At 40.6% G+C, this 27,161-nt stretch overlaps 1 protein-coding gene across 8 annotated transcripts; it reads right to left on the reverse strand.

The window, feature by feature from the left end:
* pcm1 (pericentriolar material 1) lies at window positions 1-27,161 on the reverse strand. Of its 8 annotated transcripts, none has more exons than XM_084715062.1 (40): window positions 26,976-27,161; window positions 25,571-25,685; window positions 25,066-25,314; window positions 23,887-24,213; window positions 21,884-22,054; window positions 21,126-21,245; window positions 20,154-20,340; window positions 19,553-19,662; window positions 18,965-19,238; window positions 18,725-18,875; window positions 18,195-18,413; window positions 17,391-17,557; window positions 16,800-17,029; window positions 16,326-16,468; window positions 16,106-16,235; window positions 15,157-15,327; window positions 14,848-15,026; window positions 14,376-14,567; window positions 14,018-14,285; window positions 13,621-13,766; window positions 13,296-13,525; window positions 11,730-11,910; window positions 11,310-11,617; window positions 11,054-11,215; window positions 10,771-10,827; window positions 10,426-10,598; window positions 8,374-8,505; window positions 7,557-7,686; window positions 6,898-7,068; window positions 6,674-6,780; window positions 5,830-5,964; window positions 5,518-5,721; window positions 5,346-5,405; window positions 5,101-5,254; window positions 3,617-3,765; window positions 3,446-3,509; window positions 3,090-3,295; window positions 2,829-2,921; window positions 912-1,035; window positions 1-728 (listed from the first exon to the last, which is right to left on the reverse strand). In XM_084715062.1, the coding sequence occupies exons 2-40, from the start codon at window positions 25,664-25,666 to the stop codon at window positions 703-705; spliced, it is 6,396 nt and encodes a 2,131-aa protein (XP_084571188.1). In that variant the 5' UTR covers window positions 25,667-25,685; window positions 26,976-27,161; the 3' UTR covers window positions 1-702. The 8 variants fall into 8 exon arrangements, with proteins under 8 accessions (XP_084571188.1, XP_084571185.1, XP_084571190.1 ...); XM_084715059.1 differs by having other exon boundaries at window positions 13,287-13,525; XM_084715064.1 differs by having other exon boundaries at window positions 13,440-13,525; window positions 14,848-15,029.

Raw genomic sequence — 27,161 nt, forward strand, 5'->3', positions numbered from 1 at the left:
TTTTTGAAAGTTCCAGCATTTTATTATTTAAAACTTATTATTGTAGTCAACATTTTAATTACATGAAAATCAATGGAGATTAACGATCAACAGAACGTAACAGTATATAAAGATGTGTCTGAAGGGATAAAAGTTAAGTCTGAGCTTTGAGCTCTCATATAAAGGAAAAAAACAGTGTTCAAGCTGGAGAGACAAATAGCTGAAGTCAGCCAGGCTACAGCTGAACTTCCATCCTACTGTAATCTCTTTATAATTAGGAATCAAGTGCAGAAAGACGAGCTGTACAGCAATAAGGCCAGGCCAAGACAAATAAAACATTTTTAAAAAAGTCACAACTCATGTCATAAGTGATCCCAGAACCAAGAAAGAAACTAAGGCGGATCTGAAGAGGAGGTTCAGTACTAAAAAGATTCAAACAGAGGCTTAACTGTCAGTAATCAGCAGCATAAAGACGACCCCTCCCCAGATTACCCATAAATCACATTAAACATTCAGGAATAAAATGAACTAAGTGTTGATTATGTGCAGATGTTTAGTTTTATCTGTTGGGTGTCTGAGTCACAGCTAACTTGTGACCAATATCATGAGCCTTTGCTCCTTTAAACTAGCAGATAAACAATCAACAATCATGCATTCAGAGCAGATTGAGGGTGTAAGCATAGTGTTGCTAAAAACAGTAGACTGAGACATCTGTATAAATCTTTACACGCTCTGGGCACCAACCGTGTCTGAAAAAGACAAAGGGAAACATAATTTACTCTAAGAGGGTTGGATGAGAGTTGATGCACAAACAGAAATAGCAGCTCAGCCCTGCGTGGATGTAAACATGGTTACAAGAGGCCTTAGTAGGCTGTTTGGCAACTACACAAACAGAAATGTGATACCAACGGACAGAGGATTGTAATCCATACCTGGTTCCTTTAGTGCATGTGCATTTCCCACAAGCCCGGTCAGCGATTCAGTGTTCCCATTGAGGATCTCTACAGACAGGTTGTTATTCTGTTGTTCCTCCACTATTCTCTTCTGTAGTTCCTCCTAAAGTTAAATCACACAGTTTATCATTAGATGTTTCCACAGGGATTTTACACCTTGACTTCCCTTTAATCTAAAGACACAATTAGTAAATTCTGCCACCAGGAGTCTCTCACATTAAAACTATTACAGAATATGCAGTTTGTTGTCGTTGTGAAGTGGTGTGCGATCATGGGAGCTGTTATCTTCACTTTAAATAACTCCAAACAACCTCAGCTGATAAAAACTTATCTAACATGACTCAGACATGGATGAGATACCATCGATGTTTTGCTCACGTTACATTTCATCATGTGCACCAACTTCTGTCCTCACTCTCTTATGTATTCTATGTATCCTGTGTTTGCCCTGCAACTAACTAGCAACAGCTTGTAGCAAACAGACTGTTAACTTGAATAAATTACATATTTGGGTTTGAGCATTGCTGGAAACATTTGGGATAATCCAAGTACACAACAAAATATGGAGCATATGTCCAGCATTTTTAGACATTTTAATGCACAAATCGTACATGTTTTAGCTTTAAAGGACCAGTGTGTGGGATTTGGTGGCATGTAGCTGTGAGGCTGCAGTTTGCAACCAACTACATTCTGCTCATCTCACCCCTCCCTTCCTTTCCAAGTGTGTAGAAGAAGCTATGGTGGCTGCAAAACTCACAAAAAATTTGAAAGGCCCTTTCTGAGTGTTTGGTTTGTTCAGTCTGGGCTACTGTGGATATAAATGGTTCATTCTGAGGTCATTCTAAGGTAAGTATACACTTAATTTAATGATTATTTTTTCAATTAGTTGATTACTTTAACACCAAATTTACAGATTATTTAAGATTATCTTTTAGTTACTTGATTAATATAGCAATTCATTTACCCCAAATAAATAACAAAAACTTGGCCCATTAATATTTCAATGTTATATTCAACCTGAAAAAACATAAAGAAGATGAGAATAATTGTAACATATTTTAAAACCAGTCTAACGTCTACCCTATTTGTCAGACCCTTTTGTTAAAACTTAAAATATTATGACATGGACTTATTTCCTCCTTGCAGTGATATGCAGTTAAGATAATTACTAGCAGATGTATTTTTGCTTCAGTGTGGGAAAAGGAAAATAACTGAAATTATTTACAGACTCTAACATCAGACTTTGATTTAAGCCATTTTCTTAAAAACAGCTGAGTATCAACATTAGGTGACGCCTGGTGTAACGTTACTTCACCATAACAGCAGAGTTGCAGAAATTCCATTTAACATGGGGGTGATGGAGAAACATTTAGAAAATCAATTTTAAGGGACTAACAGAAACCTGTTGAGCGCGTTGATAATCCTAATATGTCATGCTTGGGTGCTGACAAAAAGTAAACAGGACGGTCTCTGTCTCGCTGTCTCTGCTGACTTGATGCTCTGGTGCTTTCACAGGAAGTGTTCATGCAGAGCAGCTGTAGCCCACTGCTGAGATAAGGTTAAGCCATGTCCAATTTGCAGAGCTTACAGAGCACCACATCGTTCAGTCTCTGTCCAAAATACCCGCCACTCTTTAGATAATCGTCAGCAAGACTTTTTAGCTGCTGCCTTTTCTCTGGGGGAATCCATGCTTTGACTGGGCGCAGCAAACTGACATATTTCCATAATCAATGATGTTAATTACATTGACAAATCACCACAGCCTCACTCATGAATATTATATTACATCCCTGCCATATTCTGCCAGTAGACTGCCTAAATTACAGGACAAACACTGGATCTTTAACACCAAATACAATTATTTTATGAGTGCTTATCATGTTAGCGGTCACACACCTCACACATGACTGTAAGCTGCAGTGGCAGGTCATCCACCTTCACAAAGTCTTCTTCATCAGATTTCTGACTGGTGTTACCAGAGCCCATCTCCTGCATCAATAATATGAATAAAATCAGTACACAACAACGCAAAGTATCCAGTGTTTACTGGTGAGTAATGGTGATTTCATTCCAGAGAAAAGGCACACGCTATTTTGGTAAACTCTACTAACTGGAGGATATTTTAATTAAAGTAAGCATGTTATGCCCTTGACTTACATCTACATTGATCATGACGGGCGAGTCTGTGTCAGGGCTGCTCGTGGTGTTTGACTCCTTGGGGATGTCTGGACCATCAGAGACTGCAGAGTTTCCCTCTGAGGCAGCAGCTGCTCCAACTTTATTCTCCTCCTCAGGACTCTGGGACTCAGCCATGTCGCGCTCCACTGCTGTGGAATCCACAGTCCCAGCTGACTTGTTTGTTTCTGAGAAACAAAAGAAAAAAATCTTATGTGATAAAAGGGCGATGGGCAAACAAAAGGTATAAAAATACCAGATTTCTATCAGACAAAAAGCTAGTCTGACATTTTCAAGCTTGAAGGAAGTTTCCGCTGAAAATATCAAGACGGCCTCACCGTCATCGTTCTCTGAGCTCCTCTGTTCAGGTTTGGTCTCCTGGGTTTCACTGTGTGTTGTCCCCTGAAGCATGACACAGTTACAAGTCAGACTGATATAAATGTGTTGTGAATAATCCAAGTTATGGTTGTTTATGAGACAGTCTCCCTGTGACTAACTATAACACTGACCTCCTGCTCCGCCTGTCCATCAGCAGAAGCCTGCAAGGATGTTTGGACATCAACAGGTCCAGCCTCAAACTCTTCCATTTCCTCCTCTTCATTCTCGTCCTCTCCACTGCCGTAGTTTGTCAGAGCCTGAGTCTCTGCTTTGGAAAGACCTGAAACAAAGACAAGAGTGAAAGTGTGTTCATTAATACATGCATGGAGGGTTGGTTAAAAAAAGGTTGATGTTTACAGAATGGTATTAGCTAGGTAGCTAAAGAGAAAAAATACACCCATTTCAGAAAGTGTATTTTTTTATGAACTGTATTTTTTTCGAGGTGCAAGTTTGGGTTGTTGCTGGTTTTCCCAGAGCCACAACAGAACCCCAGCTACCAGTGTTTGTTGCTCCTCTCTAGAATTAGGAAACTTCTTACAGCTGCCAAGTGCAGTGAATTAGGCTCTGTGGATCGGAAGGCAAGAGGCACAGAGGGTGCAAAAAATGAATACTTGAGGAAAACGTTATAAATTTGGCTGCTTTCAAGTGTTGTGCTGCTAGCTTGATAGCTTTCTGTAAGCTACAAACAGCACATATATGTGTTGAAGGCAAGACGAAGAACGTTCAACAGTGTATAAACGTGTTGACAAAAAAACCACACAATATTTAACGGTGAACAAGGAGAAGAAGGAGTCTTGGAAATGATGGTATGACCCACACAGAGCCCTGATCTCAACATCATGGAGTCTGTTTGGGATTACGTGAAGAGACAGAAGGATCTGAGGCAGCCTACATCCACAGAGGATCTGTGGTTAGTTCTCCAAGATGTTTGGAACAACCTACCCGCTGAGTTCCTTCAAATACTGTGCCTTCAAAACAGCATCAGTTCTTCTAGGTACACTGGTCAAACCAAAGAATTATTTGATTTAGATTTTTCTTCTTTTCAATCACTTTGCATTTTGGAAATTGATTAAAAATAACAATGACATTATATATTTTTGAAAGCATTCTTACTTTACAGCATCTCTTCACCCCTGCCTAAAACCTTTGCAAAGTACTGGACATAAAATGCATTTAGGCATAGAAACACTAACTGTATAGGAATTTGTTCATATTTTCATTTTTTTGTTCACATTTTCATGTTTTAAGCATGACTTCAGTTTATTTCCTGCAAAACTGTTTGGCAACACTACTGAATCCCAATTTTAGTCTGAAAAACCATAATAGCCAACTTCTCATTGACACTGATGGATTACCTATGAACAAAGTCTTGAGTTGATTCTTTTTTTTATGGCATTTAGAATTCAGTAGAAGTAAAATAATAGCTTGTCACAATTAGTTTGAAAGCATGTTCCCCTGTTATAAACAGAATAAACATGTCAGAATGGATGTGAAAGAGAATGAAAAAGTTAAATCTCAGATCGTACGGGACTTTGGTGTTATTTTGGGGGGTTGTTGCTTCACTAAATAATAAGGATCCCTTGTTTTTTTTTTATATATATATATTTTCACTTACTGATTGACAGAGGTATTCCCTGTCCATCACCTTCATCCTCCTCTTCTTCTTCTTCAGCCTCTGAAGCTTCACTGCTCCTGCTGTTCTTCCTCTCCGTCTGCAGGTAAAGCTCCTGCACCGTAGAATCATCTTCCTGCTCAGCCTCATCTTGGTCCTGGACAAATAAAGGAGACATTATTGTAACACAGATTACTGTTGTACTAAGTGGTATTGACAATTTCATTATCAGTATTAAAATGACTGACCTTGTCTTCATCTGTGTAGGTTGGAGAAACTGATTTATCACCAGCAGCTGTTGTATTTTCCTGAGTGGAGGAATGAATGAACAGAGAGTCAAATTAGTCTCATTCATAATTCATGTGTTATGGAGTTAATTATTTGTCATTCATACTTCATTAGTTTACGAAAAACACAAACCTTAACACTCTGCTTTGCTTTACTGGGTTGCTCTGCCCTTTTCTTATTTTTGTGTTTGGCTGCCAAGGCGATGCTGCTGCTGTTGTCCAAATCCTGCATAAGCCTAAAGAAGGCGAGTTCATTAAAGAGGATCTCTGAGATCTCAACCAGAAGGTCCTCCCCACAGTCCTTCAGCGTGCGGCCCACAAATTTACTAAGAGAGTCCTGGAGCAAGAGGAGAGAGTGAAAATTTCAGAGAGGCTGTTCTTCATTTGATCTGCTTAAACTTGTGCCACCTGAACTCAAAGAATTTGGTTTCGGCACTGGTCGTACCTGCAGTATGCCTCCAAGCTGTCTGTGGAAAAAGCGGACAAACTCTTTGCTTTCATCATTCTGTTGAGTGAGAGTTAGAACCATGCGCCGCACAGATGTCAACAGCTGGAGGGAGCACACCTCATCCATGTTCTCCTAATAAACAAAATATGAACATTACAGTGATTTAACACTTTAACATCTGTTCACATTCACATTGGTGCACCAAGTACTGACTTTCAATTTGAGCCTTAAAATTTTTAGCTATTGACTACAAACACATTTTTTTTTAATTAAACGCACAATATGTACGTTCTGCCACTAGGGGTCTCTCTCACATTAAAACAATAACAATATAGTTTGATGACACTGAAGTATTGTGGGATCGTGGGAGTTTTTTTCTTCATTGTTTAACAATCACCATTTCTGATTAAAATCTGTCTGATATGATTCAGGCAGAAATCATTATCACAGAGAAGGAAATATCAAAGTTTTATTCACCTTTAGTCACATTTGCAAACCTCCTTTCTCACAGATCTGACATATCCAGTGTTTTCTCAGAAGTTATAGCAGCAACTATCAACTGCTATATTTTCATTTCATTTTATTTATGAAGGAAAGCTGAAGCACCTTTAGTTACAAGAAAATCCAATTTTATACGAACAAAAATCCTGTACACATCAGATTTATTATTTAATAAAAGAGATTTTCTTTCACTTTTCATTGTTTTATTTTTTTTATATCATGATGAATATTGTATTGGTTTTTATAATGGTTTTGTTACATCCTGAATTTCAGTAAACTCTCTGCTGGCACAAAGTTAACGACAATGCACCCCGCAGCTCCCCTGTGTTGATTATCCTACCTTAAGGAAAGGAATAACTTCTGTCATGATGGCTTTGATCTGACGATCCAACTGCTGGGTGTCGATCTGAGGGCAGCGCACATCGTCAGCTGCATCACCTGCAGCTCCTGTTCACAGACAGAAATAACATCATATTATTCAAAGATTCTGCAAAAATTAAACAGCAGAGTGAAAGGCTATGATTGTGTTGCAACAAGTCTTTGCACATGGTGTACTCTGGGTACCTTCCACTTGGTCAGCAGGGTTAGCAGCAGAAGGATGTTCAGCATTTGAGACTTCAGAGCCACCTGCACCTGCAGTGCTGGCGTTGCACGGGTTAAACTCAGCTTTAAGCTTCATGCGCTCATACTCCCTAATCCTGGCCAGAGCTTTGTCTAAATGAATCACCGTGTTGCCTATCAGAGCAGCAAAGAAAGGAGAGCGGGGGAGTGGAAAAAAAGAGACAGAAATGGGATCCAAAAAGTTCAAAATCGATGAAGCAAGACAGAGAAGACTGTAATGGATATTAATGCATCTGTAACCAGGTTTACACAACGGGATCAAACAGTGCGCCAGCCTCACTCCTAATCTGTGTCACTGAACTTCACAAAGTATGAGACTCTGTTTTGTCATTGAAAAATGTCCCTTTTCTGAAATAATACTAAACATATAATAGTATTTTTTAGATATATTCTTGATTTTGGCCACGTAGTTTTGATCCTGAGGTGTGAACTGGTTGGTTTACCCAGATAAGCCCTGTATAAGTAGTCCTGCTGAGAAAAGTTGAAAGGGGTACCTCAGTTTGAAACAGTTAAAGGCATAAGCAAAGCATTTCAGATACAATTTTAGAAGCTCCAGCCCCTTGTTTTCCAAAATCAAATGTTTTCTACATGCACAACTATACCCAGATCATCGTTAGCGAATGGTTCCAGGTTGGAGGAGGTTGACATGGTGCTTTCATTGTCCACAGATGTTGCATCATCCCTTCTCTTCAGTGGGTCCTGCGTGAGCCTCAAATTTTTCTCCACCACCTCCTAAAAAAGATACAGATTCTGTGACGAAGCATTCACAGAATATATCTGACATTTCTTAAACCAAAAAATTTTACCCCCAACTGTTTGGATCATAGAAGAATGGATGATTCATCACAGATCCACAGCCTAACATCTCCCTAAAGAATTCAAAGGCAAGCATATTCTATAAACAACAGTGCTGGTGGCTTCTCCCAACTTGGAAAATTAGACATTTCATCCATCATTCTTGAACAAAGGCATTATTTGGACAGACAAAAGGCCTGGCTTCCAATTAGCATAACTCTGGGGACCTTGGCCCAGAACAAAGAACACATGTCTGATCTGGCAAAATGAGTCATGGAGAGATGAGGGTCATTTTTTACTTCTTCTACTTCTGAAGTCTTGCTGTCAAGTTAAACTCAAAGACAATGAAGATGGGAGGAGGGAAAATTAAAATCAAAGAATAAAGAGAGACATGGACGGATGAAAAGAGACAAGGCAAGGAAGGATGAAAGGAGACAAGGCTGAGCGAGAAGCTAATGAAAGATGTATTGAAATGTATAATAGGAAGCTAGTGAAAGTAATAAAAAAAAGTGAGGGTAGGATGACGGGTTGAAAAAAGGACTGAGAGAAAGAGACCTCAGAGCTGGAAGAAAAATTGGAAATGTGTGAGAATTCCATGCTGGGAAGCAATAATGTGTTTCTTACTGCATCACTAGTAGCCAGACTCTCGCTGGGGGTGAGCTCAGACTGAGAGCCTGCAGCCCACGCCACAGGACCAAGAGGGGGCAACTGGTCCTCAGCTGCACTCTTCTCTGCCAGGTGCCTGGTCACAATGTCCTGGCAGAAACACGCAGAGAGACAAATGTGATCATGCAAAGTTCTCAAAGGCACTTTGCATTTGTATCTAAGGCCAGGCTTTTACAATTCTGACTGGACGTTTCTCACACACAGAGGCATTAGGGCTGTCTACTATGCATCTACCTCTGTAACTTTTTAAATAATTTTGTAAGGCACTAATGTTAATATTACATTTTTGCCAAAGCTAAATCACATATTATTAAGTTACAATATTTTAAAGGACCAGTTTGAAGGATCTAGCCATAAACTAAATGTAACATGTATGTAAAATGTTTTTTTTTTAACTGAACAGTGCTATACAAGTGGCAAACTCCTTTAAGGAATAACTCAGTGCATAGATCATGTATGTTAGCAAGTGCATTCATCAGTGAGAGCAATGTGTGACATTACAGCTGTGAACATAGTAGCATAGTGTGCGTGCAATTCAGACGACTTGTCTGTGAATGAGTGCTAAGACCCAATCAAAGTTCCTGTTTCTTCATGCGTCAAAGTTAGCAACAACTTCGACCCAGGCTCACTTAAGGTGGAGTGACTTTTAATTTGGAACCATTATTTTAGTGACAAGCACTCTGAGTTTAGCTGAGCTGTGAACATAGCTGAGAACACAGCAGTGCAGAGTGTGTACAGTTTAGGCTATTTGTCAGTAAAATTATGAAACAACTTCTACAAGTGGTTAGCTCCGAAGTTGGCGACAACTATGAGCAGGCTCACTTAAGGTGGACAAGGCTAGGTGGTCTCATTTTATTGACAAGCTGCTCCTCCTTTACTCATGTAAGAGAACCTACTGTGGCCAGGAAAGTCACGCAAAATATGAAATACCGTATCTAGAGCCAGTGTTTGGTTTGTCCAGTCCAGGCTAATGTCTTCTCACATAGTTAGACCTCACTCAACAACACTGTGTCAAGTTCCACACACTATCATGCAACAAGAGGGGAGGGACGAGAGTACTGACAGAAAAAGACTCACTGGACATAGACTGTGGGTATAGGCCTGCAGTTGGATGACTATTTCAAAGGTAACAAAAACACAATGATTCTTTTCTTCTTCTTCTGTTTGTTGTCATGATTATCATATTCAATTCAATAAATCTTACACACTGGAACTTTAAAAAGAGCACATACATATTAACACAAAATAGTTGAACAAAGTAGAATGAAGGAGGAGATTTTCCCAACTACTCTGATCTCTTCTTTATCTGGATGGCTTAGGACATGTCACCCTCAGCAGTTCAAGACCATAATTCTACCAGCCTTCACCCTACAGTTGTACTTAAAACCTACTGTCTACACCAGCCTCATAACTGCCATTTCAAAAGTCCCATTTTTTCCTCCTCCTGTCTCTCCTGCAGGTCTGCTCTGCCCAGAAAGCAGACATTTGGTCTAGACATCTCTCAAATATGACCTCCCAAAATATGAAGGTGTAAAACGACTGAGGCAGCCCTAAAAAAAATGGAAACTCTCTGAGAGATCAGAATTGTATTTGTGGGCTTCCTGGTAGCTCAGTTAGTAGAGCATGCGTCCCACGTACTGAGGCTGAGCCTTCTGCAGCAGCCATGGGACCACATGCTGCATGTCGTCCCACTACTCATGTACCCCCCTACTCCCCCTTTTGTGTCCTATTTTCACTTGTCTTGTCAATTAAAGGTACAACTGGCCCAAAAAATAATTTAAAAAATATCTGTCACATGACCAGATATTCTGTGCCAAACAACCCTTTTGACCTAGAATCCAGACAAGAACTCACCCCATTTTCTCTTTAGGGGTAACTCAAGGAGTAAATCAGCTTGAATATCTTGTAATTTGACTCCTGTATAAAGGATATATCCTTACTACATGCAAACAGCAGTTGAACATTCACAGAGACTATCAGTAAGCCATTATATGTGTCTGTACTGCTTACCTGTAGTGAATACAGTGCCCTCTGTCGTAGGTAGTCTGTGTTGAGCAGCTGCAGCTCATGGAAGAGCTCGATAAGGAAGTGGGGACGAGACTCATTCTGGGATATTAATGTAGCGACCTCAGAGTAGATGGTCTCCCGAAGTGCCTCGAACAGTGAGAAGTCGCTGCTCGCATCTACAGGTTCAAGATTTGACAGCATGAGATCATTTGGGTGAATAATCACATCCATTAGTAAAAAAAAAACAACACTTAGAAGCTTAGGTTCAGGTTGGGCCAAAAATAGAGCATGCATGGGATGTTTAAGTGACATCAGAACCAAATGATGGATTTGGATTCATGAGTTTACCTGGTGCTTCTGTGCATGCAATTCTGTTAGAGAGGAAGGGTGTTCTCCAAGCATAGGCTGTGAGTAAGATAAATTAAAGCAACAAAGTAAATTAACCCAAAATTAAAATGAAGCAGGACAAATGTGCAAAGAAATGTGAATTAAAATGATATCAAAAGGACAAGATGTTATAATTATCGGAAGAAACACAGATATTACATGTATAAAAAGAAAAACAAAGAACACAGACACAAGAGGGGTGAGATGGGTGCGTAATTTTCACTACAAGTTGTTTGACCCGTACCAGAAGAGAGGTCATTTCGTTTGTGTCCGAGCTTAGTTTTGCTGTCAAGTTTCTCTTGAGTCAGCTTGTCCAACAGACTCTTATTCTGATCCTTCTGACGAGACAGGGGTGCCCTCTCCTGGGCAAAATCTGCAGTGCTGCTTGCACTGTCACTCTCATGGCCTGAGGTAACACAAAATAAGAAGGAAAATCACTTCCTCATTAAGTCTTTGCTAATTTGGTTACGGATACAGGAGATTCACATCCATTTTATTACCTTCACTGTTCTTGTGTCCTTTGCTCCTCCTGCGGCGACTCTTAGAATTGGGTGTCTTGCTTCGGGAGGCCAGGTTGGCTTGTGCAGAGGCCTTGCGTCCAGCCTTAAAAGTCTTTGTGATTGTGGTGGGATCAACGGGATCAGGCATACTGCTGAAACTTTCCTGTGATGCCCGGTCAAAATCTTGAGGTCGGGAGTGACGGTTGGAGAAAGTAGGGGAGGAAGGGGGAGACTCTTGGTGCTCCATTTTAGATTGGTGATGCTGGACGGTGTTGTTCACAGAGGAGGTTTTCAGCCAACCAGACGCTCTAAAGGTGCCAAAGAAAACACATGGGAACATATATATAAAATAAACACATAAACAATAATGTTTACACAAATAAATAAGAAAGTCTTTTCAGGCAAAAATGATGGACATACCCTCTCTCTGTCGTGGTGTTGAGAGGAGAGCGCTGCACTGGAGGAGGGAAACTCATGTACTCTGTTTTTATAGAAGTGTTTGGGTCTAACTGCTGCCTCTGGTGGTCAGGGGATTCCTGACCTGTTGCACCCTGAGGGAACTCACCCATGGAAGCAGGGAAGAGTGGATATAGGTTAAAGCCTGCACATTGAAACAAAGAAAAAAAAAAAAGCTTAATTAATTTTGAAGTTTAAGTGTTAATGGTCCCCAAAAAATCTATTAAATCATGATAATATAACTTTTTGCCTTCTATTGCTGCATGATTGAGTTGCTTTAAAATAACTGTTTCAAATTCAAATGTACTTATTAAAACAGAGAAGGCATACTGGTTATTGCAACAACATTGTTAGGCAGTGTACAACAACAATAAGAGAAAAAAAATCCAAATTTGATATATGTAATTTTTTTTTAACAGACTCATTTTCGTAAGGCATTGTCAAGATTTTAAATGCAGTGATCTACCAAAGGTCATACTTTTACTGATTTTAAAATAACTAAGAGGGTTTTTGGCACTCTACATTACATCATAACCAGTGGTGCAACAGAACATTTTTCATCCGTGATCCGAATTGATAACCACACACGGTTCTCCACGCATGTGAACCGCAGGCAATTTGCAAAATTTATCAGAGACTGAAGTACAGTTTTAATAGTGCTGTTACTTTTAAAAGTAATAATTTCCTAAATCTCAATCCAGTGCTGCAGTGAAAAGACAAGGTTGACAACAACAACTGAGTTAGGGAAGAGTAAAATACTGAAGGCTGTGATGTTTGTCGTCATAAAAATACATTATAAGACTGTGATGTTTATCACATCTTCGGCAACATCCGCTGTCTTCCCTTTGACGTACAGCTCAGCTCTCACTGGAGCAGCTCTGTCTGTTTGCCTGTGGCAAAGCTTCACTATTGATTGGCTATATTTCTGACATGTGATCAATCAGATAGTGCTGTGGTCGTGACATTGGGGAAGACTACAAAGTAGTGGCAGAAGTAGTTGTACCATCTGAGCAAAGAACCATCTTGGATAAAAAAAAAAAAAAAAAAAAAAAAAAAAGAGGAAATCACTGTAAACCCTGTCTTTTGGCTCTCATTTAGATGCTAATTCTGATGCATACCATTCTAGCATATTTTGAGTAAGAAGGACCAGTGCGTTGGATTTAGTGGCATCTAGTGTGTTTGAAGATTGCATACACTTCATGTCACTCTCCCCTTCCAAACATGTTGGTTAACCTACATCCTCAAAAGTTGCAAAAAACGAAAGGTCACTACTAAAGTGTTTGGTTTGTCTGTTCTGGGCTACTGTAGAAACATGGCAGTGCACTTCAGACTCCGTGGAAGAGGACCTGCTCCTTCTGTAGATATAAATGACTATTTCTAATATAACGAAAATACAATTATTCTAATTTTCAGGTGATTATACACTAATAAAAACATACTTACTTATTTTTTCTATTTCTACCAAACTGCCAATAAACTTTACACACTGGACCTTTAAGCTAATAGAGCTGATAAAAACACCTGTCATACTGGGAGGGAATGGGGACAAGGCAGCAGTTGACATGTTGTTGGCTGAAGGATGCAGAGTAGAGGAGAAGGGGAGGAAGACACCAGGGGAGGCTGAGGGACCACAGCTGGATTCCTGGGATGAGACCGGCTTCTGTGTCTGCCAACCTGTTGTTGAGGATGAAGTCTGCTGCTGTTGTTGTTGTTGCTGCTGCTGCTGCTGGCGAAGTAGGTCATTCAGGACCTGCTTTAGTCTGAAGAAAAGGGTATGACAGATCACAGACAATTTTAAAAGATGAACTGCTTGATTTAAAAAAATGTGGTGTGCTACTGTATATTATTTTTTCACCTTTGTACATTGTTTTGCTGCCAAGCCAGCTGGGTGTAACATTGGTTGAGCTGGTGCATGACCAGGTGGACCTGTGGTGATGACATGTTGTTGGGTAACACGCTGTACTGACCTGTCAGCAGGGTTTGTAACATATAGGACAGAGTCTGTGGAAGAAGGTGAGAGGAGAATAATGTTTTGTGTGTGTTTTTTTTTTTTTTTTTTTTTTTACAATTGTTTTGATGAAGTTTAAAAAGACAAAATAAAAGCACCTAAACAAAAACTGGATAGAAAGATAAAGTGGCTACAGTGCCAATTCCACTATAACTTCAAATTACGCCTATACATGTGGTACAAGCTTGTGTCAATTGTCAGTATCCATGTACATTTGCTCCTTGTATTTCTTCAGTGCACCAACCTGCTGGTCCTGCAGAAGTGTCTGACACATGCTGGTGCTGAAATCCAACTGTCTCTGTAGCTGGCTGACCTGTTCCTGCCAGTGGCACGAGCCCTCAGTGACAGAAAGCTCAGATGCCCAGCGAAGGTTCTCTTGCCGCCGTGCACCTGCATGATGGCCCGCAGACTGGTTCAAACGGGACTGCTGCTGCTGCTTGGCCTTAATCTTGTTATGAAGAGATGGACTCCCACTACCTTCACCTGAGAAGGCTGGTGGAGGCTTCAGGTTGCTAAAGACACAACAAGTAAGCACATCTGTTTACAAGTCAGATTAAAAGTGTCAGAACAATATAATTCCTTCAGCCTCCACTCCGTCTGACCTTCCTTGATTCTTCCTGTTACTGTAGGAGCACTGATTCCTGCTGGATGAGTAGATATGGATGTCGTCATCAGTGCTGCTTTCTGCACATTCTTCCTGTTCCTCTTCCTCCTCAGCACCCATCTCTGAGCGATACTCATCCTCATCATCGTCATCAAGGTGGCAGGGAGTGGAACCCCATGTGGCCATGGTCCTGATAACACATCAGCAAAATGGTATGCAATGTTGCTGTCTATGGAATAACCTTTAGTTTATTCCCTTCCCAGCTAAAAACAGGAAAAACCTGCCATCCAATCACAACAGCTCTTCCAGCATGCTCAAGCAAAGCACAAGAGCTCATGTTGTACAATTTGGCTGCTATGCGGGTTCTGCAATTTACCTCTATTTTACTTATAAAATATGTAAAGTGACTAATAGCTGCCTTCTATCTTGGACCTTGGTGAGACAGGCCCCTCGAGCAATATGTCTCCTACCTTTCATCCCTGCTGACAGGCTGTGAGGGTGTAGTGAGGCCTTCTGGGTCATCAATCCGCCGGGGAGAGTCACTGAGACCGCTACGCCTTTGGTGTTCGGCCATCAAAGACTCTAGGTGCTTTCTGCGATGCCGCAGTTCTTCCCGCAAAATCTGGTGGCGACGCATCTCTGACCAAAGCTGCTGACGAAGCAAGAACAGGGGAGAACACAACTGTAATCTGTGCTGTTCTGAAAGTACAGATCTCATTTTGGCATTTGACTCATGGTAGCCATGGCAATGTTTGTGTGTGCAAGGTGGCATCTGTTACCTCATTGTCAGTGACTGAAGACGTAGCTGCTTCTGGAGCAGTGGCTTTGAGTGTAGCTGAGTTGGTTTTGGGTCCAGAGGAAGAGGAAGCCTGGACAGTGCCTGGAGTGGAAACTGCAAGTGGAACCTTCCTCAACAAGCCCTGCTGACTCACGGTGCTGGACACAGATGACTAGAAAGGAGACCAAAAAGTTAAAAGGGCATTTTGTTGCCGGTTTGTTGCCAAGTTGCTAGTGTATGAGATACACCTCGCTTAATTTAATGCAGTCTAACACCATGTCCTAACTGAATGCAAGCTGAACTGATTGGACGCTCTCTGTCCACATTGAATCCATTAATTATGCATTTCTGACATGTAAACAAACCACATACTCAGGACAGGAAATTAGAATGAGCCACATGCTGGTAAAATACAAATGTGGCCAGTAGATTCCAGACACCAATTAATGATGACGGTGAATTTGAACATTTATTTCTCAGTGGGTAGTGGAATTAAATTTCCCACACTACATCAGTTGTGTGGTCGTGATCAGACTTGAGACGTAACCACTCATGTGAAAGGGGGGGTGAGTACTTGCTATCTTCCTACGTTTGTACTTTTTAAACAGACAACACAAGTTTTATGTTGTAATATTTAGATGTTTCCTTACTAGAAGTGATGTACAATGTTGTTACTAGCAGCTGCCATTTATCTTGATCAGCCAGCTCCCTGGCACTCTCCTTCCAGCCAGCTACAACCTTATTTATGTTTTTGTAGTTAAATGAGGAGGTATTGTATAGATTACTCATTCTAACTTCACGAATCAACTGTTTTGCAGTGTTTTCATTGTGAGAACAGGGAAGAAAGGGGTGTTCCTATTATTTAGCCCACTCTAACCATACTGATTCTACTCATTATAACACATCCTATCTTAGATTCTATGTGTGTGTGTGTGTGTGTTTGTGTGTACCTGGAGGTCAGGGCAAGCCCACTGCAGGTCCTGGATCTTGCCTTGGATTTCAATGAGCCTCTGACGCTCTTCGTGAAGCTGCTTCAGCTCCTGCTTTTGTTGACGCAGCTTCTCCTCATACAGCTTCTCCCTGTGTCCACAACAGTTTTGATGCAATGCAGTTAAATGAATATCTGTACCAAATGTCAGACAGGCTTTTCAGACCTTTTGTATACTGTACCTGGCCTTGCTGGAGAGAGTGAGTTCTCTGGGATTTTGTTTAGATCCTGCCCCAAATGACCCAGCCACGGTAGCTCTGGTATTATTTGGCTGTTGGTGTAAAACTTCATCCTCATTAGCTGTTGTGCCATCTGTGTCATCACTCTGCATACAGACAAAAACACACAATTAACTCAGTGCTCACCAGAAGATTGGACCAACATTTTTATTCTAAAAAAAATGCACTAAAGAGATATACACCGCTTCAGCTGTTAAAAAAATCCAACACTTAAGCTTTTGTACATTTTCCTTACTGTCAGAGGCTCATTATTATTTGTTGGTTTTTTTTCCTTATTCCCATAAATAAGTGACAAAACATGATGCAACATCTCAGGCTTAATGACAACTCATTTAACCCCACATCTGTCTGAAGAAAGTCAGAAATTCCACACCTAGGGAATTCTCCACTGTTGAATTTTTAATATTATTCACTCACCTGAACCATGGCCACCAGCTCCTGAAGCTGTCGGAGTTTCTGCTTTGCTGTCTGCCGATGAACCTTCTGGACAAAACCTTCATTGTTCCCCAGACTGCTCCTTCGACTGGACCCCGATGCCTCACTGTCTGGAGCCGCAGCCTGAGCCCCTTCATCGTTATCGAGACCGTCTTCATCCTCATCATCATCCTTCACCTGATTATAGGGGGTGTCCCTATTGTACTGGCATTCTAAATGAGGGAAAAGATATAGATATGCAATTCAGACTCAGTTAAACAGGGTTAATCTGTAAAATGATGCAATTTGATTGTGGGTCTCCTGCCCTCTTTAAATTTTGTATAAAAATTTTTGTACAAATTCCTGAAACCACAGCACAACAATCAGCTACATGGAAAATGCAGTGTTGGTAGCTGATACAAATGTGCTGAACAAAATATTAATTTTACTTTCAATTTATATTTTACTTATAACATAAAAATGTTAAGCCACCCATTAACCTTTCAAGAAAAAATGCAATAATATATGATTAGTCAAAAGTAAGATTGCCAACAGCTGTAACATAGATATGTGTCAGTGTATGCTTGAGCGTACCTATGGCTGACGGGATGTTGAGGCTACGGAGGTTGGCTGCTGACCGGTTGTTGATCTCACACTCAGTGTTGAGTCTGCCTTCCCGGTTGTTAGTAGCACTGCTCCTGATGCTGCGCCCATTGGTCAGGCTGTTCAAGTCTGTCCAGTTCCCGCTGCGCTGTGGGTTTCTACAGAGATAAAGTGCAGTGACTGTTATGGGTACATAACACAATAACACAATGCCAGCAAAAGAATTAAACACAGTGACCCAAAGCTAAACTCTCGCATACCGTAACCTGAGCTCAACAACAAAACTCAACCAAAGTGTTTCAGTATGATTTTAACACAGGCTGAATCTGTGGGTGGGTGTAAATAACAATTATTTTCATTATTGATTAATCTGATTCTTTTCCTGATTGACTGATTAATCATTTGGTCTATAGAAACAGCTGAAATGTGTGAAAAATGCCTATTACAATGAACTCTTCCAAAGTCCCACTAGCACTTTTATACAGAGCAATATGCTAGTTAAGTAGGGGGATAACAATTGATGTAGATTAGGTAACTAGTTTGAACTGTTATTGGAGAACAGAGCAGAAAGGGGCGGGACTTGGGAAAGGTCAATTTCCAAGAGCCCAGAGTGCTGATATCAAATATCTTGTTTTGCTAAACCAACAGTCTAAAGCTCAAAGATATTTTGCTTGAAAATTGACTTAAATGATTAATAGATTATCATAATACTTGCAAATTTGATCACCTAATTAATAAATTGACTGATTATGCCATTCCATTTATGTAAGTATGTATTTATTTAGACAAACAGACCTGATGTTAGTTACAGGATGCCGGTTCTCTTGCTCAGAGTCAAACATGGCCTCAAACATAGAACCGTCCTCTGTCTCATCTTCCTCCTCCTCTTCCTCATCATCATCATCCTCTTTAACATTCTCATTAACTGCGTCCACCATCATATCAGAAGTCTGCTCGTAGTACTGGACCAGTTCCCGCAGCTCATTCAGGCGCTTGTGGACCTCCTTTAGCTTCCTGTAGGTAGAAAAAAACATTGCAATTGTGTGGCTGAAACGCATAGGCCTACTAAGCTTAATAATTAAAAAGGTTATGTGATATGCAAAAGTATGGAGTCACCTACAGAAAGGTACCCCTCCAAAAGGTGGAGGCTGAGCATCTTGTTCAAGAAGATTTTAGCAAAGTGCCATGGAACATGCAGGTTTTGTGGCCAAATGGTTTCACTACACCACCCTATATTACACCACCCCCACTTTACACAAGAGGCTGCTGCTGATATCTGAGCTGCCTAATGAATGGCTTGAAGCTGTGTGCGTTTTTGTGCGTACCTGAGCTTGTCCGTGGAATTGGAGCTGTCTTGATGTTGTGTGAGTGAAGGATGAAAGGAAGTGGAAGCTGAAGCCCCATTAGAGCAGAGAGCAGATGGACAATCTGAGGATCCTCCCATGCTCAGACTGCACTGTGTTGACAAGCCACGACCTGAAGGGAATCAACATGCAATTCAGCTACATTTTATAGGGCAAAAAGCCATAGAATTACTGTACAAGCTTTTGGAATACAACTATTACATGAGTTATTGTTGAGTGTGTGGTCTCTGAGCGAATGCAACTCCTGCAGGATCTTATCCATGGTTTGCTTCTTGTCTTGGAGTTCTTGGAGCTTAGTGAGTGTGGCACTGGCAGCTGTTGCCCCAGTGTCTAGGCCAGTGTGGGGGCCAGAGGCAGAGTGGAGGAGAGGCCTGTGTTGAGGTGGACCAACAGCCTGGGGAGCCCGAGACCAGCACACCTCTCTGGAAAGGGACAAGCTCTCTGCCTGACGACGGTTGTCTGGCACTGCTTTAGTCTATAAGGCATAAATAATGGAGAACCTGAACTATAAACTTATTATTTACAGTTAAGATACATTTCTTTAGATGTTAAAGAAGCTGACCTAGCTTGTCAAATGAGAAGAAGACTAGGGGTGGACATGCCAACATTACAGATTATAGTCTCTTCATCAAATTGTAATGTCATAATAAAGCTGTAATAGTCATTGTTAACAACTGTTTAAAAAACTGCAGAACGAGTCAGAAGACAGTTCAAGGTAGGAAAAATTTCAAGATGACATTGTGCTATTATTAAAGGAAACTGGCAGCCAAGATGCAGATTCTACTGTACCCGAGAGTCATGTAGCTGGTTGTGGAACCGCTGGATCAAATCGTTCAACTCATCATTCAGTTCTGATGTGATGCTCAAGCCTGAAACACTGCCGGTGGTTTCTGTAACAACTAATGACAACAACAAATGTCAGAAGAATAAATTACAGAAATTGTATATGTTAATCATTAATTATGAGCTGTGACTGATCTCTCTCTGATCTCTGCCTGCAAGAAATGTATCATACACTAGGGCTGCAACTAATGATTATTTTCATTTTTGATTATTTTCCTGATTAATTAATTAGTTGCTTGGTCTATAAAATGTCAGAAAATTGTGAAAAATGTTGATCAGTGTTTCCTAAAGCCCCAGGTGACATGCTCAAATGTCTTGTTTTGTCCACAACGTAAAGATATTTATATATCTTTACTTTTTTCTATAAAAGCTTACTTAAACCAATTAATAGATTATAAAACAGTTAAAAGTTGACAACTAGTGGATTAATCATTGCAGCTCTGACGTATGCTACTTTTTCTTTTGTACAGAACAATTACTCCTCAAACAACTACTGGTCTGTAATTAATAGTGAATGGGCCTCTAAATATGTTTGTGTGCATCTCACCGGTGTCTTCAATCACAGCAAGTGCCTGTTCTGCACTATCCTGCATGGCCATTAGTGCTTCCTGTCGGCCCTGAAGGGCCCTGAGCTGCTCCTGCTGCTCCAGCATCTTCTTCAGCAGCTCATGCTGCTTACGCAGATTCTCCAACTCTTCCTTCTGGTCAGCTCGCACTGTTTCTGGCCTACCGCCCTACAAAATTCACACCCACATAGCATTACAAATACTGCATCTACCACAACAACAACACTATGATGCTGCTTAGCAGAGAAGGCAAAGAAAGCTTGTCTATAGTGACACAGCAAATGAGACCAAGTAAGGAGGGACAAATTGCTTAGTTTTTATTTCCTAATGTCTGAATTTAAACAGAAATTGCAATGACTTTAATCTAATAATGCAGGTCTATTCAATTACTATTTGGAAGGGCCATATTTGAAAAACGTAGCACTCAGTGACAAGGGGCCAGTTATTTACATTTATATGTCTGACCTGTAAAGTTAGGAATTTACATGCTTAATTTATTTCCACTTTATTAGTTTTCACAAATGGAAAAGAAATATATGTACAAAAGTACAGAATAAAAATGCACTTTTATTATCCTAGATTATAAGTAGCTTGTTGTTTTAATAAACCCAATGCTGCATTTCATTTCTTACTTATTGGGTTCGACTCTTCTAAATTCCCTCTGTTTAAAACAGCCTGAGTTAAAACTTTTTAATAAAATAGCGGACTGTGCTTAACAGACATCACCAATGAATGGGCTAATCTGCCTCTCTCTCACTTGAAATAAAATAATTATCTGTACTTCTTTTCAAATTCATAAATGATCAGACGGCCAGACTGAGGTTGTTAAAAGGCTGGATTCTGCCCACAGGCAGCCAACTGAATAAGCATGTAATAATGTTTAATGTAAAAGATATCTTTGACAAGGGTAGAAAGTGGCAGATTATTTGGAAACAGTCCACAAGCATACACACCGTTGCATTTGAGGCATCTGAGGAGCGGACCTCGATGTTAAGAGAAGTGCTCTCTGCCAGTGAACCTGAGCCCACTGCAGAGTCCAGGGTCCCCACATCATCCTCCTCATTCTCTCGTGTCTTTATAGATAGTGAAAAGAACAGCCAATGACACAGAGATAACCAAACAGGAAAGAATGCACTATACATTTTATGTCCAGCAATTGCTTGGCATTGTTTAAGTAACAACTTAGTAGCCGAAATGATTAAAAAAAAAATTTGCTCCCCCAAAATGCTCTATCTATGGGATGTTGGAGCTGGAGCTGTCATGTATGTTGGAGCTGTTGAAATACGTGGAAATATATGGGGCAAAAAACCTGCAGTGACTTTAACAGTCTGCATCATAGAAAATAATGTTCTCTGCAAAGACTAATATATATTTCACAAAAATGCTCCAACCAAGGCAAAACAACACCAGACACAAAACAAAACTAATCCTGCAGCAATGTAGCATGCTATTAAATGTCCTGAATTTATCATCCCACATGACTTGACTGCTGAAGTGATTCAGACCACAGTGAAAAACAACCATTTAACATTTTTTGTGTGGCAAGAAGCCAAGATGAAAACACGAACAGGTTTCATTTCAACCACGAATTATCTACAACAAGACTATAGGACCATATTTTATTGAAATTCTACATCTTTGTCAGGCAGCATCCAAAGCAAAGAATAAGATAAATTCTGAAAAATAAAGAAGGAACTAATGAGAGACTAACCAGCATTTTCTGCAGGAACCGTAAGTAGGACTTCTCCTGCTCCTTGAGGTGGTCGATGAGGTGGGACAGACGTTCCACGTTGGCCGGCACATCGTTCTTCTCCACCAGGTCATCCCGCATGGAGCTGGCCTTACTGATGTACTCCCGGATCTGTACCAGTTTGGTCACCACCTACAAAGAGACGAGGGTAGTGTATGGGTGTGGGTTTCAGAAGAGAAAATGAAAAGAAGAAGACAGAAAAAGGCGTATAGAAAGGTGAGCGAGCATCTGTTGCGATGGCTGAGGCTTGGCGAAATAAGGGCAGAAAGGGGGCTGGGTAGAATACTCGCTGGGCACCAAGGGTAGCGTATTTATAAATTGCCCTAAATACAGCCGAGTTTCAGCTGCACCAGCTCTCTCTCACTTTCAACCTAGTTCTATTTTCACAACGCAGTCTGGAGTGCAGTGATACATAGACAATGTCACGTGTACATATGAAAACAGACATGCCACCTCTGCCAAGGAGGTGTTTTCAGTGGTGTTTGTTTGTCAGTAGGATGACGGAAAAACTACTGGCCCAATTTTCATGAAAGTTGGTGGAAGAGTTCAGTATGGGCCTCAGAGGAAGTCATTAAATAATGGAAGTGAATCCAATTTAAGGACCTGTTACACAAATTATTGTTATTGATATAATTTTCATTGCTAGATACAGCATTTGGCCTTTGGCGCTCTCTGAGTGCCCTTCCAATTTAAATTAAATGTTCTTTTTTGTTATTGTGGGGAAAAATGGATGCTCATGTTATTGCAATTTCAGGGCAGGTTCACACTTTGTTTATTCCGGTGTAAAGAAACGTTTAAAAGAAACCGGTTTGGGTTGGTGTGAACACCAGACTCAAACTGAAGTGCCGATTAAACAACCACCTACTGGTTTTCCTCAAAGGTGTGGTCTTGGACCACTGCCAAAGGAACCAATCACAGAAGTGTGTCACTGTATGTGGCATTTCACTGGTTAAAAAAAGACTTTGCTCGTCCTGTTTGGCACACTTTTGCAAAGCCTGGCCTCATGACGAAGTGAGAAGTGGCTGCATTATTCAACTATTTAAAACTGCTGTCTTACGTTCAAATGCACAGCCCTGTAAAGTCTACTGATAGGTGCTCCAGATCATCACCAACATGAACAGAGTCTGGTGGTGCTCAATGACATACAATATCCAGGTAGAAATTGGAAGGAGTGTTTTTACTCAGTGACTGTCCGACCCATTTAACGGCATCTCCACCTTGACTTGTGTTTACAATTTCTGGACCCTTCAAAGTTTTGCCACTGCTAACGCAAATCAGACCAGCTGGAAAATCTAAACAATGTATCATCCCTGCATTGGTTTGATTCAGGAACTGGACCATTAAGTGTGAGCCCACTCTCACTTCTAAAATGTGTTACCACAGAGACAAATCTGTTTGCACCTTTAAATTTGGTAATAAAGAAAAACAGTTTATTAAATCAATATGATATAACTTTCGGTCTCTACTGTCTCTGTAATTTTGGGTGCGTTAAGCAGGACAACTATTACTGATTATTATGTGCCTTTTTTCATAGACAGGATGAAGTTTTGTAAAAACATTCACAGTAACCAAAGGATAAATCCTAATGACTTTGGTGCATGACTTTTACTTTAGTGCCACCATCAGGTTAACATATGTGGCCATGGGTGAAATATCTTGACAATTATTAGATGAACTGCTATTAAATTCAATAATTGAAGATTATTCAAAATTTAAGATACAGTAAGTTGTTAGCATTCCCTAAAGGATAAATTCTAGTAACTCTGGTGATGCTCTGACTCGTCCTCTAGCTGCACCACATTTTCCCTGAAATATCTCATCATCCAGCTACTTCATGGGATGGATTTGTGTGTTTTTGAGACCACTGTTCCATTCATCCATCCTCAAACTACAAGGCATCAAGTGGAAGTAAAACAAGAGTAAGCGCTGACTAAAACATGAGTAACAACAAAACAAAATGTTACCTGGCTGCTGTCTATTCTTGGCTCTCCTCTCCCATATTCTCTGTGTGCTAGGGGCCCTCTCTCAGCGCCACCACGGCTGAGCCTTGGGGTATCCTTGGTAGGAACCAAAGGGGTTAACGTATCCCTGAGTCCTGGGCTCTGCTTCTTCGTTTCCTTGGTGATGGCTGGCGTGGTCGGGGCAGAGGAGGAGGGAGGGAGCAGCTCCTTGCTTTTGTTAGTGTTTACATGCAGAGGTAGGAAGTTGTAGGGCTTTTTGTTCTCTCCAGCCAACTGGCGCTGGTTGTTGGCAGCTGTGACACGCCCCTGAGAGTCACTGCCAATGCTCCTCTGAGTAAGAAAAAAGATATAAATCAGACCACTCAAGATTCTGGATATCTTCTTTTAAAAATCAAGATACTCCAAGTGTTCAGATTTTTGTTGAGTCTCCATTTTCTGCTTCAGACCTCCACAGTTTTGCATTGGTTTTTTAAACTAAAGTGTAAAATGGTGGAACTTTTCATATTAACAAACTGTTTTTAGTTATTTTTTATGTTGCAAACATTACACAACCAAATATGCTGATATGGATAACTATGCTCAGAGCATGACCCTGGTGCACTGATAAAAAAAAAATCCTCTCTGTGACTTTCTATGCCATACCTTACAAACATGTATTCATGCATGCTGTGCCATCCTGCCACCATCAGCTCCACAACAAGGCCAAACAATTCAATACCAAACTATGAAAAACATTCTGCTATCACTTCCTGAACTGCCAAAGCATCATTGCAATGCATTGGCATTTTATCACTGAATATGAACTACAACTTTTTCTTTAATTTAACAGTGTGGTAATCCTTAAAAATATATTTAATGTCCTTAGGATTCCACCACAGGCACAAGTAAAACTTGAAATATAACAGGAATAGTAATATATTTTCGATGTACCAGTAAATTTAAAAAAATGTATTCAATGGTGACTCATTCCTTTTGAGAACTGGGTTCTGTTATAAACTGTTATTAGCTCTGTCATATCACCTGCTCATTGAGATTATCTCTGTTCACAGACTGAGCTACTGGCAATACATTCATGTCATACGTCAAAAAATGTTTCCTTGTATTCTTGAGATGTGGATTAATAACAAAATATTCACCACACTCAACAGAAATAATTTCTGATGGAGTACAGCAGCTTTTTACCTCATCTAAGTCAGTGAAATTGATTCTCTGACGCAGCTTGTCCAGCTCTGCCTGGTCAGGGACAGACATCTGAGTGGTGTATTTGATGTGAGGAAAGGAATGAGGAGTGCGTGCTCTCCTGCGACCGGCCCCAGGGGTGGACTCTGGCGAAATATCATTAGTCAGGCGGCTCTCCACCACAGCAGCTGACAGTTTCTTCTTGTTCTTCTCTGAAGATCTGTTTGCTTTCTTCTGCTGTACTCCCCAGTCCTGATCAACAGCAAAAACACAAATGTTTACTTCTACAGAGACAGATGCATATTGTTTTTAATATACATATCATAACATCAACAGCAAGCAATGATAGTAACAAGACATTTAGATACATTTTAATGAGAAACTTGTGATTTACAGCAAAAATTGCTGTATAATAAAGGCAGTCAGTGTTGATGAGCCCCATCCAATGGTAACATTATGTGGAAACAAACAAACGTTTGTATTCTATAAGGCTCTCACTAGCCCTTACCATGTTGTTGAGTCTGTCTTCCAGACTGCCATTGGTTACAGTCCAGTTGTGCAGCTCTTCTGCACTGTCATCAAAAGGAGTGCCTCCAGTTGCCATGTTGCCCACTTACAGCTCGCTGGAATTCACAACAAAATGCATACTGGTCACAACACAGGAAAAACAACACAAAGAGCAAGTTATACAAGTCTACTTTAAAAACACTGTAGGAAAAGACGACAGTTCACAGTTGAGGAAACAACTTGCTTTGGTCACAACACAAGACACAGAAGCCTCACTATATTAAAAGAACTGGTCACTTGACGTTGACCAACGTTAATACGGTCACTGCAGATTAATGGTTATCATTCGTTAGTCCATAAAAACGACAGCAGTGTTGGTATTTTACAGTAATTAACCTTATGAAATTAACCTAGTCACTTTGCTAACAGACTCAAACTGGCCATTAATACCGACGCACTGCTCACTATACAAACTAATATGACTATTAACGCTAATGCTAATATTAATAACGCTGAAAGGTTTTATGAACCCAACTGATGTGGGTTACATTTCACCATCAAATGCGTCATTTTCTTACCAACATCCGTAAACTTTAGCTAGCGTTTAGTCTGCAATCACGACCAACTCGACACATCAATACGTTGACGGCACGCGTTACCGGCTACTTCTTGTGACCTGTCTGTTAACGTTAGCTGCCATTGGGTTTTGTTCGTGTGGCCCGCTCGGATTCCCGGGGAAAAACAATGAGACCTTCCCTCCACCACGCAGCGAGTTAGCGCGTCTTCTCAGTCACTGCTGCCCGTTGATCTTAGCTCACGGGCAGAAACTGAAGTAACCAGTAGACTTCATCACTTGCAGTTAGCTATCTTAAACGAACGTCAAATATGTCAGTGTTGAACTTTCTACTAGCACAACATTTGTGACCTAGTTCCGTTCCACAATCGCCATGGCAACCCACTGATCTGCACCAGCTAAGCTAACGCGATGGTTAACCTGACTTCGATCAAGCACCACAACAACATTTAGCATTATTTGTGTCAATCAAAAAAAATCCCGAAACCTTATGCTAACGAGTCACCAAAGCTGCCAGGTAACTCACTAATGCTACGTAGCTTGCTGACAGCTACTCACAACGGAGCTAACTTTAAACGGCTCGATAAAAGTTGAAGCTAACGACCTTCTCTCAACTGGTTTTGACGTTAACACAGAGAATTGGGTTAGTTGTCGCATTGAGCTGTGGTTTACAAACTGCAAGGTTAACGCGAATCAACATTAACACTAGTTAGCTAACGACAAACGCAGCTGTTGCGTTTAAAAATGCTTACTTTTAGTCGTGTTATTTAGAACTGCACTTGCTAAGTTAACTAGCTTACAATTTTAGCTAAGGAATGTGGATATTAATTACCATTCAGGGTGGAAGTGGAGGAAATGTCGTCGCCTAACACTTCATATGCTGCAGTAAAGGTTTTACGGATTCTCTCAGAGTCTAGTAAAAGCCATTTGATAAATAATATTGTCTTATCTGTCCCAAAACGCAGTCACTCATGGATGTGTTCCTGGCCTGATATAAACACTCCCAAACAGCAGGTGG

Source organism: Lutjanus erythropterus, chromosome 3, assembly GCF_056507025.1.
Source record: "Lutjanus erythropterus isolate fLutEry1 chromosome 3, fLutEry1.hap2, whole genome shotgun sequence".
Lineage (NCBI taxonomy): Eukaryota > Metazoa > Chordata > Actinopteri > Lutjaniformes > Lutjanidae > Lutjanus > Lutjanus erythropterus.

What these genes read in the sequence shown, in the direction of transcription:
- pcm1 (XM_084715057.1), bottom strand. Translation starts at nt 25,666, where the DNA reads ATGGCAACTGGAGGCACTCCTTTTGATGACAGTGCAGAAGAGCTGCAC. An exon ending in AAGTTATTCCTTTCCTTAAG is followed by an intron (nt 5,965 to 6,673) that starts GTAGGATAATCA and finishes TTTGTTTATTAG; the next exon opens with GAGAACATGGATGAGGTGTG. An exon ending in AGCTTGGAGGCATACTGCAG is followed by an intron (nt 5,722 to 5,829) that starts GTACGACCAGTG and finishes CTCTTGCTCCAG; the next exon opens with GACTCTCTTAGTAAATTTGT.